Source organism: Ruditapes philippinarum, unplaced genomic scaffold (genome assembly GCF_026571515.1).
Source record: "Ruditapes philippinarum isolate M1 unplaced genomic scaffold, ASM2657151v2 ctg4150_1_1_1_1, whole genome shotgun sequence".
In the NCBI taxonomy this organism is placed as follows: Eukaryota; Metazoa; Mollusca; class Bivalvia; order Venerida; family Veneridae; genus Ruditapes; species Ruditapes philippinarum.
This window is the reverse complement of record NW_026853135.1, coordinates 67,951-85,720: the sequence shown is the minus strand read 5'-3', so window position 1 is coordinate 85,720 and position 17,770 is coordinate 67,951. Positions and strand designations below refer to the sequence as shown.

General features: G+C 33.7%; 1 protein-coding gene across 3 annotated transcripts in view; it reads right to left on the bottom strand.

The window, feature by feature from the left end:
• Nucleotides 1-17,770, bottom strand: part of LOC132734720 (uncharacterized) — a 67,948-nt gene that overhangs the window by 21,251 nt on the left and 28,927 nt on the right. For all 3 annotated transcript variants that reach the window (XM_060721533.1, XM_060721522.1, XM_060721544.1), the window contains exons 4-6: nucleotides 12,123-12,206; nucleotides 7,076-7,208; nucleotides 6,395-6,521 (exon numbers count right to left, since the gene is read on the bottom strand). In XM_060721533.1, coding sequence (XP_060577516.1) covers nucleotides 6,395-6,521; nucleotides 7,076-7,208; nucleotides 12,123-12,206 — 344 coding nt within the window. The remainder of the gene's footprint in view (nucleotides 1-6,394; nucleotides 6,522-7,075; nucleotides 7,209-12,122; nucleotides 12,207-17,770) is intronic.

Here is a 17,770-nt window from a genome sequence, read left to right as displayed (position 1 = left end):
CGTGACGTCGTAAATGACGACACGCTGTAGTATTATTTAGCGCGCTTTTCATTCAGAATTAGGTTTAAGGTATTAGGACCCTAATGGGCACTATCAGAAACTAAACTAAAAATGTGTCCATAGGACACGGATGCCCCCACACGCCACTGTTCTGTCAATCTTATGACTCTAGGTCAAATATTTTTTGGACTACATGTGCCGCAAGTTGAAAAGTAAAAATCATAAAAGGGCCATTATTCTGTTAAATTTGGTCGCAGCAAAAATTCCTTCCTTTACTACCATCTACACATTAACGTTGTTAATCCCTTGAAGTTGAAGCAAAATCTGCCATCCGGTTTAAGAAGAGTTGTGTTCACAAAATTTCAACATAGTATATAATTATATAATGAAAAAATCAACAAAGGGCCATAATTCTGTTAATTTTGGTCACAGCAAAAATTCCTTCCTTTACTACCATCTACAGGTTGTTCATCCCTGGAAGTTTAAGCATATCTGCCATCCTGTTTAAGAGGAGTTGCGTTCACAAAATTTAATAGTATAGAGTGAAAAAAACAACAAAGGGCCATAATTCTGTTAAATTTGGTCGTAGCTAAAATTCCTTCCTTTACTACAATCTACACATTAAGGTTGTTCATCCCTGGAAGTTTAAGCAAAATCTGCCATCCGGTTTAAAAGGAGTTGCGTTCACAAAATTTCTATATGGTATATAGTGAAAAAATCAACAAAGGGTCATAATTCTGTTAAATTTGGTCGCAGCGAAAATTCCTTCCTTTACTACCATCTACACATTAAGGTTGTTTATCCCTGGATGTTTAAGCAAAATCTGCCATCCGGTTAAAGAGGAATTGCGTTCACAAAATTTCTATATGGTATATAGTGAACAAATCAACAAAGGGCCATAATTCTGTTAAATTTGGTTGCCCTTTACTACTATCTACACATTAAGGTTGTTCATCCCTGGAAGTAAAATGTGCCATCCGGTTTAAGAGAAGTTGCGTTCACAAGATTTCGGGACGTACGGACAGACGTACGGACGGAAGTTCTAACAGGAGAGTAATTATGTGGCTACTCTATTGTTCTCTCTATTGTTCTTTTTAACCACACAAAAGAAAAGAGCCACATAAAAGCATAACGGAATGAATGACATCAAAGAGAAAGAACAGTTACCTATTGTCCCTCTAGCCACATAATTACTATCCTGTGAGTGCTGACAGACGTACGGACGGACGGATGGATGGACGGACGGACGAACAAGTGCAACGCAATAGGTCTAAATGGTTTTTTTTCTATTTTTAGCCCTAGAGACCCCTACAATGGGCCAATCAAATCAATATCAACACACTTGATAAAAAACTACCTAAGAATGCTACAGACAAAATTTGGTGATTATCCACTAGTTAGACATTTAAAGGTATTTCTATTTTTAGCTTTAGCGGCCCTTACAAGGGGCCAATGACATTAATATGAGCAAATTTGATAAAAGACTACCCGAGAATGCTACAGATCAAGTTTGGTGATCATCTATCAATTAGTTCTGTAGAAGAAGATGTCTTAAGGTTTTTCTATTTTTAGCTCTAGAGACCCATATAAGTGGCCAATGAAATTAATATGAGCAAACTTGATAAAAGACTATCCAAGAAGGATACAGACAAAGTTTGGTGATCATCCATCAATTAGTTCTGTAGAAGAAGATGTCTAAAAGTTTTTCTATTTTGAGCTAAAGCAGCCCCTAAAAGGGGCCAATGAAATTAATATGAGCAAACTTGATAAAAGACTACCCAAGAATGCTACAGACAAAGTTTGGTGATCATCCATCAATTAGTTCTGTAGAAGAAGATGTCTAAAGGTTTTTCTATTTTTAGCTATAGCAGCCCCTAAAAGGGGCCAATGAAATTAATATGAGCAAACTTGATAAAAGAATACCCAAGAAGGATACAGACAAAGTTTGGTGATCATCCATCAATTAGTTCTGTAGAAAAAGATGTCTAAAGGTTTCTCTATTTTGAGCTATAGCAGCCCCTAAAAGAGGTTAATGAAATTAATATGAGCAAACTTGATAAAAGACTACCCAAGAAGGATACAGACAAAGTTTGGTTATCATCCATCAATTAGTTCTGTAGAAGAAGATGTCTAAAGGTCTTTCTATGTTTAGCTATAGCGGCCCCTAAAAGGGGCCAATGAAGTTAATATGAGCAAACTTTATAAAAGACTACCCAAGAATGCTACAGACAAAGTTTGCTATAGCGGCCCTTAAAAGGGGCCAATGAAATTAATATGAGCAAACTTGATAAAAGACTATTAAAGAAGGCTACAGACAAAGTTTGGTGATCATCCATCAATTATTTCTGTGGAAGAAGATGTCTTAAGGTTTTTTTTCTATTTTTAGCCCTAGAGACCCCTAAAAGCGGCCAATCAGATTAATATGAGCAAATTTGATAAAAGACTACCCAAGAATGCTACAGACAAAGTTTGGTGATTATCCATCAATTAGTTCTGTAGTAGAATATGTTTTTTTCTATTTTTAGCTCTGCTGACCCCTAAAAGGGGCCAATTTAAATGACATAAGCAAATTTTAGTGTGACTGTCACAAGGATGCTACAGACCAAATTTTAGGTAAATCTGCCCAGTAGTTTCAGGGAAGAAGACGATTGTTGACGCATGACGACGGGCGATGGACGACGTACGCCGGAGTATCCCCCTTTGATACTAATAGCTCACCCTGAGCCTTCGGCTCTGGTGAGCTAAAAAACATGAACGAAAAACAAAAAAAGAATAAAAAATAAGTATCAAAAAATAAACAAAAAATAAATTTGCAAATGTCACTTTTATGTCACCATAGTAATCATTAATGAAATAAATATACAAACAAATTCCCTGTTACGTCATTTTACATCAAAAAGGCAACTATTTACTTTGTAACAAAAAGAAAACTCCATACAGTAGTCTAAGAGGCCCATCGACAATGCACACTAAGATTGAAGTTTTAAGATAGCCGTTTATGTCTTGAAGAAAAGCAGTCTTAGTTGAGAAAATTCTTAAATGTTGAGAAAAAGTTTAGTGAAAGCCAACTTGAGATTTTTCTCAGGTGAGTTAGAATCTAAGTCAGATTTGGGACAATCTTAAGTTGATAAAAACAACATAAGATTGTCTCAATTTGTACTGAGATTATTACTGACTTGAGAAAAATATCAAGTTGGCGTTCAATAAACTTTTTTTCAACATTTGAGAATTTTCTCAACTGAGACTTTTTTTTCTCATTAAACTCTCAGTGAGCATTGTTTATAGGCTTCTATGACTTAAATATAGAATGTTCCTTTTTGTTATGAAGTATATAGTTGCTGTTTTGATGAAAGATGACGCAACAAGGAAATGTTTTGTATATTTATAACAATAAGTAAATCTATATATTTCTTGTAAAACAAAAACAAACAACAACAAAAACACTGAGAAGCAATTGCAAATGTGTGAATATTTAATGAAATGAAAATAATTTATCAAGAATGAATGAAGATAAAAAAAAGCGAAACAAAATTAAAAAATAAATTATATAAGTATGAATATTGTGACGTCATAATTTTATGACGTCATTAATATAGCGCATGATGTCACCCACAAAAAATCAGTCAATATAATTATTACAGTAACTTAAATGAAATTAATAGACACTTTATTGCCAAAAAGGTCAAATTATGTTTATTTATAAAAAAAAAAACATGCATAAAGTAAAAGTACCTATGATAATAGTTATTTAGCCTTTAATACTAAGACATAATCGATATCTGAGACAGACAAACTCTCCGCAGCGGATACTTCCACTGATCAGTACAGAAACCACTGCCACCACAAGTAAATTCGGTCGTCAGAGAGCCGAATATTTTTTTTTTTCACTTTTAATTTTAAAAAAGAATACTTTATCTCATTTAAGTTTTCTTTCATTAAATTGTTATGCTTAATGTACAAGAATGTAAAAAAAAATATCCTACGTATAAAAATTATTCTGTAAACAACGAAAAATATTTTCACTGTGACACCGTATGTATAGTAAACAATGGCTGAAGTTGAACAGTTATTGAACGATTTCGCAAAGATTTTGATCCGGCATATGTTTAAAAGTGTAGACAAATTGAGTGTTTTGAACATATTTTATCTTGTAAGGATGTAATTGTAAATCTGCCAGTTGGATATGGGATCCTTGGCGTTCTGAAACTGGCTATGTTTTTGTCACATGATACAACTATCGTCACTTGGGTTTCAGTGGCTGCGGTGGTTAAAGTAGCAAAGCGTGACGTAACCGCTGTGAGGAGTTTGAGTCAAACCTGGCCAGGCTTTCACGAACGTTCTCAAACTTATACAAATCTCAACTTAAGATTGTCTCCAATCTGACTGAGACTCTTACTCAACTGAGAAAAATGTCAAGTTGGCTTTCACTAAACTTTTTCTCAACATTTGAGAATTTTCTTAACTGAGACTGCTTTTTTCTCAAGACATAAGCGGCTATCTTAAAACTTCAATCTTAGTGTGCATTGTTGATGGGCTTCTAATACTTGTCTATGGAGTTTTTTTTGTTACAAAGTATACAGTTGCTGTTTAATGTAAAATGACGCAACAGGGATTTGTTTGTATGTTTATCACGTAAATGATTACAGATATATCTTTCTTGTTTTATTTTTTTAAAAAAACAACAACAACAAACACCAAGAAGCAAATGTTTGAATATTTGAATGCTAAAGAACATAATTTATCAAGAATGAATGTAGATCTTCATAATTTTTGCAAACAGTAATATATGAAATTAATAGGAACTTTATTTGCCAAAAAAGGACAAATTATGGGGTTTTTTTTTATAAAAATAACCATGCAGAAAGTATAAATACCCATGATAATGATAATTTAGCTTCACTGAGACATAATCTGAGACAGCCAAACCTTGTCTCAATATATCTGAGAAAAATCTCAAATCTTAAGTTGAGAGTTTTCTTAATATTTTTAGTGATTGCCAAACTGAGAAAAATCTCAACCTCAATTTCTGAGTTGAGAAAAATCTCAGATTTGAGCTGAGATTTTGACTTTGAGAACGTAAGTGAAAGCCGTAGCTTGGTCTCAATACATCTGAGAAAAATCTCAGATATATAGTTTAGATTGTTCTCAATATTTTTTAGTTCCAGCCAAACTGAGATAAATCTCAATCTGAATTTCTGATTTGAGAAAAATCTCAGATTTGAGCTGAGATTTTAACTTTGAGAACGTTAGTGAAAGCCGGGCCTGGTTTATACACACGAAACGGCTTCTTATAGATGTGAACATTTGTAAGATGTTTCATTAGAATCCCTCCGTACGTGTAGGAGATATGCTCTGAACAAAATTTCTATAATTATTTTATCATCTTTAGTGACCTTGACAATCATCTTAAGTGACCTTGACCTTGCATATATTAACCTAAATTCACACCAGTAGTCATGAAAATGACTGTTAGTGTTTCAAATCCCTCAATAAAAATTATGACTAAATGGTCCAATTACACATTTTCATATTTTTATCTGAAACTTGACCCCTATATGTGACATTGACCTTGGCCGCAGGAACCTAAATTTTGCATGCGACACTCCGCCTAGCAATAGTGAACATTTGTGAAAAGTAATATTGAAATCCCTTTATGCATGTAGAAGTTTTGCTCTGGAAAAAAGCGTTTTTCAATTACCTATAAGTTTGCCCTTGATTGTTGACATAGAAACCTGTTTTATGCACGAGAAACGGTATTTATAGTAGTTAACATTTGTATGAAGTTTCATTAAAATCCCGCGGTATGTGTAGAAGATATGCTCTGGACAAAATCTCTATATTTTATTATCTTTAGTGACATTGACAATCATCTTAAGTGACCTTGGTCTTTCAAATACTAACCTAAATTACATGTTTAGCATCAGTTGTCACAAAAATGACCATTTGTGTTTCAATCCCTCAATAAATAATGACTAAATGGTCCCATTACACTTTTTCATATTTTATCTGAGTTTTGACGCCTGTGTGTGACCTTGACTTTGGCCGCAGGAACCTAAATTTGCAAGGCGACACTCCGTTTTACAATAGTGAACATTTTTTCCAAGTTAAGTTGACATCCCTCTATGCATGTAGACGTTTTGCTCCGGACAAGCGTTTTTCTACGACCTCTAAGTATGACCTTGACCTTTGACCAAGAGATCTGGTTTATGCACGGAACACGGCTTTTTATAGTGGTGAACATTTTGTATAAAGTTTCATTTTGATTCCTTTATGGGTGTAGGAGATATGCTCCGAACAAAAATCGGATGTCCCCCAGCCGCCCTTCGGGTGGGGGGGAGACTATAATACGACCCGTTTTTCACGCGGGCGTATAAAAATAAATAACTAAAAATACCATTTGTAAAGTGCAAAGTCAATCACGAAGAAAATTTCGATCTCGTAGTCGGTCGTCTGTCGCTTTTCTCTGGTATTTATTGTCTGCTCTGAGCGATTCTGCATCTTTCCTTCAGTTATTTTAGCGTCTGAACAAAAATGGATTGATTAAACTATAAGGTGTCTGAACAGGATCACTATCCGTAAACAAGCTATAACCATAAATATACTACTATGTGACCATATACCAATTATATAACTATATATCATTACATTTGCGTATTTACAGAATAGCAATATCAGGTCAAATTGGGTATTCAAAGATCTTCTTCACTATTGATATAAAATATTCCTAACGATTTTATTTTAGAAAACAAAGGAAATCAGCATATGTATTTAGTTTAACAACATAAACTTTTATCACTTGAAAAAATCTGTGTCCGTTAATTTATATCTTGTTTTAAGTCTTTAATCAGAAAAAAAGTTCATTGCATTAAAGGTAAAGAAATATTAAATGATGGGACACAGCAAACGAACTACTCCTAAATTTACAATCGCAAAAATGCCAGATAAGTAAAAACATATTTACACAGCAAGCGTTGAATAAAAAATGAAACTTGATCAATATTAGAACTTTATCCGAGTCATTTACTTGCATGTGAATAAATCTACTAAAGACTGAGTTATACAACTAAAACCTTACCTGTGTCTGACAATTTAATATAATCAAACGATTTTGTCAGCTTTTCTTCCATCAGCGATACTGTGTAAGTACTTCGGTTATCCCTCGGTGGTTGTACCAAATATTCATGTTGTTTGGATACGAACGTTCCGTACTAGAAAAACACCAATCGCTATTATATAACAGATATTTTGAATATATCATAACAACTAAACACAATGAATACAACATTTAATGCTTCTCGCATTTTTCATCCTTTTAATACGGGTACTCTTCTTTTTGGTAATGTTGCTTATTCCGAAGAAGGCAATTCATTAATATTTTTAGAAGTTCAAAGATACATTAAGCATACGGAACGTTTTTGTTAAAATCTGTTCAATGCTTTTGATTTTTGTGCTTCAAAATCAAATGCAATTGTAAATTCTTTGTTGGATTATTCAATGCCATTTCTATGTAATTTATAGCATCATTTTTTCTTGATTGTTTCAGGGACGAACCGAATTACTAATGTTATATGAATTTATGATCCCATCCTTTTTCTTTCAAAAATATATTTTTTTATTATATACTTATAAATGAAATATTGAGAAATATTGATAAAATAAAATGCGTATTTTCATTTTCAGTATTTTCACTGTAAAAATTTATTTTTCACTGCAGTGAAACATATTTTCCGTATTTTCAATGGTGTCTTGCCGGACTACTTTCTTTTAAATTTTGCCAGTACACAAAATTTAAGGGAACGTCTTTCCAATTGTATCGCAAAAAAGAGAAAAATATATATAATAAACAGAAAATTCAAGTTTTTTCTATAAATACATGATTTATTTTCATCTTGTGGCATGAAAATTACCATATTTCACTCGTGGCTACCGCCACGAATGAAATATTTATTTTCATACCACTCGATGAAAATAAATCATGTATTTATAAAAAAAACTTGAATATCCTCTATATACTTTTATCTATTAATTTACATTGTACATCTCTTGTAATAAAATGAAAGGAATAGAATATGTATAATGTAAAATAACAAACAATGGTCACCTTCTTATAATAAATAATAAAGCTTGCATCGTCTTCGTAGCAAAAACATTTTTTTGTTATTTTTGCTTTTAAAAGTTTGAATGATGCTAAGACTTTGTTTTTAAAACTGACAAATCAATAAAGAAATGAAATTTGTATAATATTGCATAGGACTGTGGTGGTTTGTTGTGGACGACTTTTGTTTGCCACAATTATACAAATTAATCATTACGAAAATTCTTATTTCCGTAACCTGTAAAGAAAATATCTTAAAGAAAAAAAAAACCCTAACGTAACAGTATGAAGCGTTCAACGTGTATATGTTCGCGGGAAGACTCAATCTAATTTTAATAACATTGAAAAGCCAACAAAGCAAGCAGTTAAATCCAAAATATTAATGAAAACACTATATGTACTCCTTTATGGTCTGTTACACCGCACTTTAGGGTCAAACGCACTATGGGATCCGACCCCAAAGTGCGGTAAACTTCACACCGCACTTTTGGGGTCAAACGTACATTGGGTTTCATAGTTTTGAAGGTGTCAACTGAGTTCTGTTTAACCCTTTCCCCCATGAGCATATTGTGAAAAATGGCCGTTTTCACTGAAAAGCCTCCTGTTACAATTTCAAACTGCTATGAAACTATGAAAAATGCTTTAATACCAATCAAACTTGGCACAAATGTTGACTGGACCATTGCCTTTGTAACGACATGCTCAGTCTTAAATTTCCTGTTACCATGGCAACGAGGGGACATCTCAAAATTGCCAAAAATCACTATTTTGCCTCGATTTTTTCCATCAAAATTTATTTCAAAGTGCTGCAACTTCTCAAGAGATTGAGATAAAGTCAAAGGCTTTTCAGCGTTGGTTACACGTTACATTATGATCGACCTGAGGTCATTTTTAGCCTCTCACAAGTCAAAAATTTTCTTGGCGATGAGGGGGACTCCGCCCCCCTTCAAACCCACCTAACAGAAGGGGGCACACCCCCCTTCTGGCAACCCCTGATGTATCTTTTGGATGGGGGGCGGCGCCGAAAAAGTGCTCATTTTTTTAAGGATCATTTCTCAAACGAAAACATGTGTTTGGGGCCCAAATAGGACATTTTTTTACTATTTGAGGCCTAAAAAAGGGGTGTGGGGTCAAAAGTGCGGTGTTTCGCGTATATATGAGGTAAAGGGTTAAATACTGAGTACTGAAGATTTTTTTCGATCTGCGACACTGAAATACTTGAGGCGGGGTTCGAGATGACGGTCGGTACTAATATATACATCAATATTTGTAAGTGTCATTTCATTAAATGCTGATGTAACAGTAATAACAAGAGCACGGCTAGGCGGAGCATTATATGCCCGAAAGTGATTTTAAAAAAAAAAAAATATTTGTAAGACATGGTAATTAAATAATTTTATTTCGATGGATGGACAGAATGAAGCCTTAGATATTACATAATATAAGCAGATATTTAGGGCATATAATTTATGTACTCAATATATGTGATCATCCTATGAAGTTTGATAGTTGTAAAACTTTTAACAATATTAAGGTCATTTGATATTGACCTTTGACCTTGTGACCCCAATTTAGATATGGATCTTTCATTCAATACAGGCAATCATCCACTGTAAGCCAAATGGAAGCTGTGTTATGCTCCGGAAAGCACAAATTTCTGTGTTAAGGTCATTGTGACCCTGACCTTTGATCTTATGAACTTAAAATCAATAGGGGTCATGTATTGGACATGGCTGTTCATCCTATAAAATTTTACAGCTGTAGGTTGATTAATATTTAAGTTTTTAAGCAAAACCCGTTTTCAGTTTTAAGGTAATAATGACCTGGACTTCGTAACCTAAAAAATCAATAGGGGTATTCTACCCAATATTGATAATCATCCCATGAAGTTTGAACACAATGGGCCAAATGGGAATTAAGTTATGCTACGAAAACTGTTTTCAGTTTAAAGGTAATAGTAACCTTGACCTTTGACCTGTTGACCCAAACATCAATAGGGGTCTTCTACCCAATATGAACAATCATCCTATGAAGTTTGAATATTGTTGGTCAAATTGAACTTAAGTTATGCTCCGGAAATTGTTATTAATTTTAAGGTTATAGTGACCTTGACCTTTGACCTTTTGACCCAAAAATCAATAGGGATTTTCTTCCCAATATGGATAATTATCCTTTGAAGATTGAATATTGAAGGCCAAATTGCACTTAATTTATGCTCTGAAACTGTTTTAGTTTTAAGGTAATAGTGACCTTGACCTTTGATCTTTTGACCCCAAAATCAATAGAGATCTTCTACCAAATATGGGCAATCATCCTATGAAGTTTAAATATTGTGGGCCAAATGGAACTAAAGTAATGCTCCGGTACCTGTTTTCAGTTTTAAGGTAATAGTGACATTGATCTTTAACCTTGTGACCCCAAAATCAATAGGGGTCTTCTACCCAATATGGACAATCATCCTATGAAGTTTGAATATTGTGGACCGAATGGAACTTAAGTTATGCTCCGGAAACCAAATTGCCAACGGGCGGACGGACGTGTCAACATTTGGGGTTTATGTGCTTTTCTCGGATCTTTATGTGGCATTTTTTCCCCATAAACCAGTAAAATTACCACATAAACCAGTCGGTTTACAGGATTTCTTTCTTTTTTTTAACTAAAATAATGGACGGAATGAACCTCATAGACCATTTGTTGTTCGCCCGAACAGACAGACAGACGGACGGAAGGACGCCACGTCACGCCAGGGGGTATAACATAATATACCCGAAATTCTTTCGGGCATATAAAAATGTGTTTGATGCTTAATTGGTAAGTGTTTTAAGTGTTTTATTTATTTCACCACTTGAAATATCTAAAAGTTGCGACTATATAACAAACTACTATATTACTTAAATTTCAAATGTATTCCTACAAATTAGAAAAATATCCTGTTTTTTTCGGCCATTTACTGTCATATTTAACCTCATATTTAATACACGATGTGGGTGTAATAAAATGCAAACTAGAACTTCCACTGTCATGGCGTGAATACCCTCTCATACCACTTTGACAGAATAAACAGTGGCCATTTAAAGCTCAAGAACAAACTCCCTGCCAAATCTGAGGTTACTACGCCAGTGCATTTCTAAGTTATGTATAATACATGCTTCAAAGGTGAAAATCAATACACTGCGGACAGGCATTCTTAAGCATTTGAGCAGACAAGCTTATTAATGTCAAATCCCTGTGACCTTGACCTATAACACAGTCACTTAAAAATCAAAAGGGGTCATCTACAAGTCATAAACAACCTCAATACCAAATATGTCTTCAAGACTGTTGACCAAAGAATTCTAAAGCAATTGAGCGGACAAACTTGTTTAGTCAAGGGCCCTGTGACTTTTACTTTTGATCAAGTGACTTTTAAATCAATAGGGGTCACCATATGGTCATGATCAACCTCCATTGAGGTCAAAGGAATCTTAAGTAATTTGGCGACAAACTTTTTTTTTAGTCAAGTCCCCTGTGACCTTTACCTTTAACCCTGTGACCTCAAAACCATAAGGGGTCACCTATTTATCATGGCAAACCTCCATGCCAGATATGAAGACTGTGGGTCAAATGATTCTTAAGTTATTAGGCAGACAAGCTTTTTAAAGTCAATGCCCCTGTGACCTTGACGTTTAATCTGGTGACTTCAAAATCAATAGGGGTTATCTACTCATAATGACTAACCTTTATACTAAATATGAAAACTGTGAGTCAAGGAATCTTAAGTTATTGGGCGGACAAGCTATTTCACCTTGTGAACACCAAAAGTTCATATTTTACTCGTGGCTGCGCCACTCGTGAAATATACCTTTTAGTACCCACTCGGTGAAATATATTCCGATCTTACATTAAACTTACCAAATATCCTCTATATAATTTTTACAGATAAATCAGTAATCCACTGAAACGCATAAAAGAAAGGTTAATCTATTAATGTGTGACTGTGTCACTGATTTTGTCGTATGATCTTGTTGTTGTTTTTAGCAATACTCACAATATCAAAATCTTCAGATCCCTCTGATGCTAAAGAAACTTCAAAAGCGGCAACATGCTCAACATCAATGTAATATGCCATTGTCTGAAATGGATGATACAGCAATTTAAATTATACCTACAGATAGTTTCCGTTTTTTACAATATTTACCTCCCTTGGCACCAGTGGAAGCCATTATTGGCGTCCGCGCCAAAGCGCGACGCCCCTTCTGGAATGAAAAAAGTTTGCTTCTTCAAAATGAAGCATGAGAGATGTCTTTTTGCTGCTGTGGTTCGAAAATATTTGGGAATATTTTTTTATAAATTACAATTATTTAACAAAGTAGAATTTATTAAATATATTGAATATAGTATCATAATGAAAGATTGTTTTACACTTCATTTCTTAAAATATTTTGAAAGATTATATGCCGGAGAAATGGACTTTTTTCTTGGCGCACCCGCACTCCAGAACAAGCCCATTGATCGGCTAATTTTTGCTAGGGTTTACTTATTGTGACGGCGGAGAAAGGGAAAGCGACAAAAATATCATATTCAGACGCTCGTTCATTGGTTCCTTTTTTCCGGGGTTTCATATTGTGACAAAAGGGAACGTGTTTTATGTTTGACTATGATACAAACGAGAAAAAAACATCAAAACACTCGGCAATCTGATTAATACTTTCGATTAATATGTTTCGATGCTCTTTCTATTGCTAAATTTGAAATAAATTATAATTATATTAATATATATGTTAAAAGTAGTTTCAAAATCAAAAGTTTCTTGTGAAATTCAATAAGCAAATTTTCGGTTCATGTTTCGGTAAGTATATGGAAACATTTCTACTACATTTTCAAAAACGGGCATAAAGTAGTTTAATTAATCAAATAATTTGAAGTCCAGGATTTACATAGAAAATGTTTATATCATTTGATTGAAATAAACAGTATATATAGCTGCATGCCTCCAACCACAATATTTGATGAAAATCAAACTTGAGTAAAATGTGTGCCATTTGCGCCAAAAAATCTTCGTTGGGTTATTTAGTCATACCAGTTCAAATGCAAACAGGACGTTTCGGTCCCAAACCAAATCGGCCCCTATTCAACAATCGGCCCTTAGGCGTTTCGGCCCTTTTCCGCGAGACATTTCGGCCCTTTTTTAATTACATTTAAAAAAACATTTTAAACTTAAAATCGTTAGAAAAATGAAGTATATTGATTGATTGATTGATTGCACACAAACAATATTTATTTTATATTTAGGTTTTTTTTTCAAGGTGTAACAAATTAATTATTTAATTATTGCTAATAAGAGGTTAATATTATCAAAGAAAACTTTAAAAGTTTTTAAACTTATGATTTGATCATTTTTTAGATTATTTATTTTTTATTTATTTTTTTTTTTTTTTTTTTTTTTTTTTTTTTGATGCGTTTATTTAAGGTCGCCGCCGGCCCATATTGGCGACCGTACACTCAAGTCGGGTCGTCCTAGAGCGTCCCGCCGAGATTTTTCGTCGATTTTTTTCCAGCTTTATTGGTGGAGGAAGACCCCAGGTGCCCCTGCGAGCATTATTTCAGGCACGAGCGGGCACCTTGGTAGAACCACCGACCTTCAGTAAGCCAGCTGGATGGCTTCCTTGCATGAAAGATTTCGACCCGAGTGAGGATCAAACCTACAGTGGTGAGGGACTTGTGATCTCAAGTCAACGACTTTAACCACTCGGCCACGGAGGCCCCCACCCCGATTATTATTATAACGTTCTGATTGAAAATCTGTCAATTTTATTGTAAAAAAGTGTTATTTGTTTAAAAAAAATGCCTGCTTACAATGTATTGTTTGTTTTATTACAATTTAATAGTTGTTAATAATAAATGTTTGTTTTATGTGTTGTTCTTTGTCTTGCTTTTTTAAATGTTCAAGTTAAAAAAAAGCTTGTTGATAATAAGCAGGTGAAAATCTTGTTCAGTGTTTGTGTACTATATTTTGTCTAATAAAGTTTATGTTCTGTTCTATTTCTTTTGATCACTACTATTTTAAAAGCCTCATTCAATTACAAACTCATAAATTTAATTATTCAATTAATTCTCTCATTCCCTTATTTCATTCATTTTATGAAATGCCATTAAAATTCTGGCATAAAACACGTAAAGGTAAGACTTATTCTTAACCAAATATTGGGCCGATTTGGTAAAGGGCCGAAACGTCCGGGGCCGAAACGTCTTTGGTAATTTGAGGCCGATGCGTCTTTGGGCCGAAATAACTCGAAAACGTTCAAAAGTTTAAGGAGCAGCAAAATTTTGGCACACGGTTCACTCGGTCATATATTTTATAATAGTGCATGGTGATACTGTAGCTATAATGTTCACTGTTACTATTTATCGGAACATGAAATAGTAAAGCACTACTAGTATTCAGAAAACAATGCGGCAATCGACTTATACAGTTTAAATATTAAAACGGTATGAGACATTCACGTGGGCTAAGTAACGTAAATGATATTTTCTGATTTTTCTATGTACCGATTTGTTCACTTCGATGTTAATTTTATGTTTAAGTGAAGTCGTATTTTGAAACGGAGCATGCGCAAAACAATTTTTGTAGACTGTTCCTAATGACTTTACGCTTTAAATGAGATTCATTCACTACAATCAGACAAGCAAAAATGGATGCCGCCAGCAATCAGATTGAATACTGTGGAGAGGTCTGATGACCTCTCCAAGCAGATTTTGTAAAAGGGCGACAGCATTCGACGGTCATAATAGCCGATTATTCCGACTGTTATTTAGGGTGTTTAAATTGATTATCAAAAATAAAATTCAGAACAATGAATAGCAAACTATGTTCGTGAAGTTTGCAGCCTAGCAGCCTGGCAGTCTAGCAGCCTGAAGTTGGTAGCCTAACAGTCTGGCAGCCTAGCAGCCTGTAGTTGGCGGCCTAATAGCCTGACAGCCTAGCAGCCTTTAGATAACTAAGAATAGTACAAACATGAAAATGTTCGGAAAGAGATCATTCCACGTCTTTTTTTCAATATCGTGATCTTTATTTTTTAAGATGTTGAACTTTATTTTAACATCTTTTTTTTATTCTGACTCTTCGAAATTTGTGAAGTTAGCAGCCAAACATCCCAGCAGCCTTGCAGCCTAAAGAAAACTAAGGATAGTACAAACATTAAAACCGTCGGAATATACTTAGACCATTCCACGTCTTACTTCAATACCGGGATCTTTATTTTTTTAAATATTGAACTTTATTATTGGACTGTCAATTCAAACTTATATCACAATCAATCGGAATACTATGCCATATCTAATTTGATAACGCAAATAGCTTGTACGTTACAGCGAATAACAAGAAAAGCATTGATGCAAGTCATCAAAGGGCGTCCAAGAAATACAGCAGGTGAAGATGAACTAGTAGACGTATGATGACAAGATATTCTTATAATCTTTTCAATGGATAATTGGTTTTTACCAGAATTGTATATCACTTATGAATGAACGGACGAAAGACATTGTTCATTATGAACTTTGATTTGCACGCTAGAGATTAGAATATTACTTGTTATTTCTTTATGATCGTGATTAATAATAGCAACGGATATACATGTATACATACAATCAATTATAATCCATATGTGTAACTAATGATCAACACCACACTTGTGTAATTGTCCCCTATTATGTTATCGCTATTAGCGAAGATCCCCTCTTAAGGTAACTGTTCACATTTAGTAAAAATATGACACTGGTTATATTACCATATCATGTTGAGCATAATTATTATACAAAAATTGTAATATCTATTTTAATAAAAAAAACTGATTTTATGAATATTGTTTTCTTTTCTTTTTGTGTTTTATGTTCAATTTACATACTGAGTTTTTATGTTTACTACTTTTTTATTAATTTAAATTGTTCAATAAATTATAAGAATTCAATTGTCAACAATTATAAGTCAAAACTTAACTGGAAAAAGTCAGTAAATTATGGTTAATCTTTCAATATAATTATAATATTGTTTATTCTTAAACTATGTACATGTAAATTTGTATTTTTCTTTATCATTTTTAAAATTATCAATCAATTGAATAATTACTAAAATCTAAGTTGTAACTTTAGATAATTCCTCGGCATCTTTACTAAACACGAATAACAAATTAAATGAAATGATTCAAAGTTGATAGTGTCATATTATTACCATAAAAATGTACATTTGTTCTAAATTATTGTACATATTTATAGTTTTTATCTCAAGTAGATAAAATAAAACATGCTTTAGTTGTTGTTGTTGTTTTTTTCGAATTGTATGTTTATGTATAATAATAATCAATAAGTTTGAGAGTTGATCTGTGTTTATTAATTATTGTAACCAAACTAAGTGACAAACATTCATTTTGATAAAAAAAAAATATTTATCTGTAAAATATTTGTTCTGTTCTGTAACGATATCAAACATCTACTCCAAACCCGGGAGAGACCGGACAATAAACGTGTGATACTATTCGCCGGTCACTAGAAAATCCCTGTCAAAATAGACTGGGAGAGACCGGGAATTACCGATTAGAATTACATCCCTCTATAAATAGATTTTCAGATTGTTTAGGTCATCAACTCATCATTCTATTTACAGCTTTCGGATACAAGTACAACAATAACATACCATAATAACCCACTGTGTACTACAAAAGGATAAATAAAATAAGAGGGCCATGATGGCCCTGAGGTCGCTCACCTGTATATGGCCCCCACCCCCGGGCCAATTTTTACCCAAGGGCTTTTATTTGTTTATTTGAACAGACTTGGTAGACACCCATAAGAAAATGTTTCATGCTAAACATCTAAGTTCTAGCTCATTGGGTTTTTTAGAAGAAGATTTTTAAAGTTTTTACTATACACATATAGTTAAAACAATGACATCCCTGGGGCAGGGCCAGTTTTGACCCCCGGGCTTTTATATGAACAAACTTTGTAGATATTTACTTATGTTTCATGCTTAATATCTAAACTCTAGCTATTTGGGTTTTTCAAAGAAGATTTTTAAGTTTTTGCTATACACATATAAGGAAAATCAATACCCCCCCCCCCCAGGCGGGGCCAGTTTTGACCCCAGGGCTTTTATTTGAACATACTTGGTAGACACCCATTAGAACATGTTTCATGCTAAATATCTTAGCTCTAGCTCTTTGAGTTCTTTAAAAGAAGATTTTTTAAATTTTTACTATATGCATATAGGGAAAATCAATGACCCCCTTGGGCGGGGCCAATTTTGACCCCAGGGCTTTTATTTGAACAAACTTGGTAGACACTCATTAGAAGATGTTTCATGCCAAATATCTTAGCTCTAGCTTTTTGGGTTCTTTAAAAGAAGATCTTTTTTAAGCTTTTACTATATGCATATAGGGAAAATATATGACCCCCTGGGCGGGGTCAATTTTGACCCCAGGGCTTTTTATTTGAACAAACATGGTAGACATTCACTAGAAGATGTTTCATGCTAAATATCTAAGTTCTAGCTCTTATGGTTCTTTAAAAAGAAAGATTTTTTAAGTTTTTTACTATATGCATATAGGGAAATCAATGATCCTCCGGGCGGGGCCAATTTTGACCCAGGGCTTTAATTTGAACAAACTTGGTAGACACTCACTAGAAGATGTTTCATGCTTAATA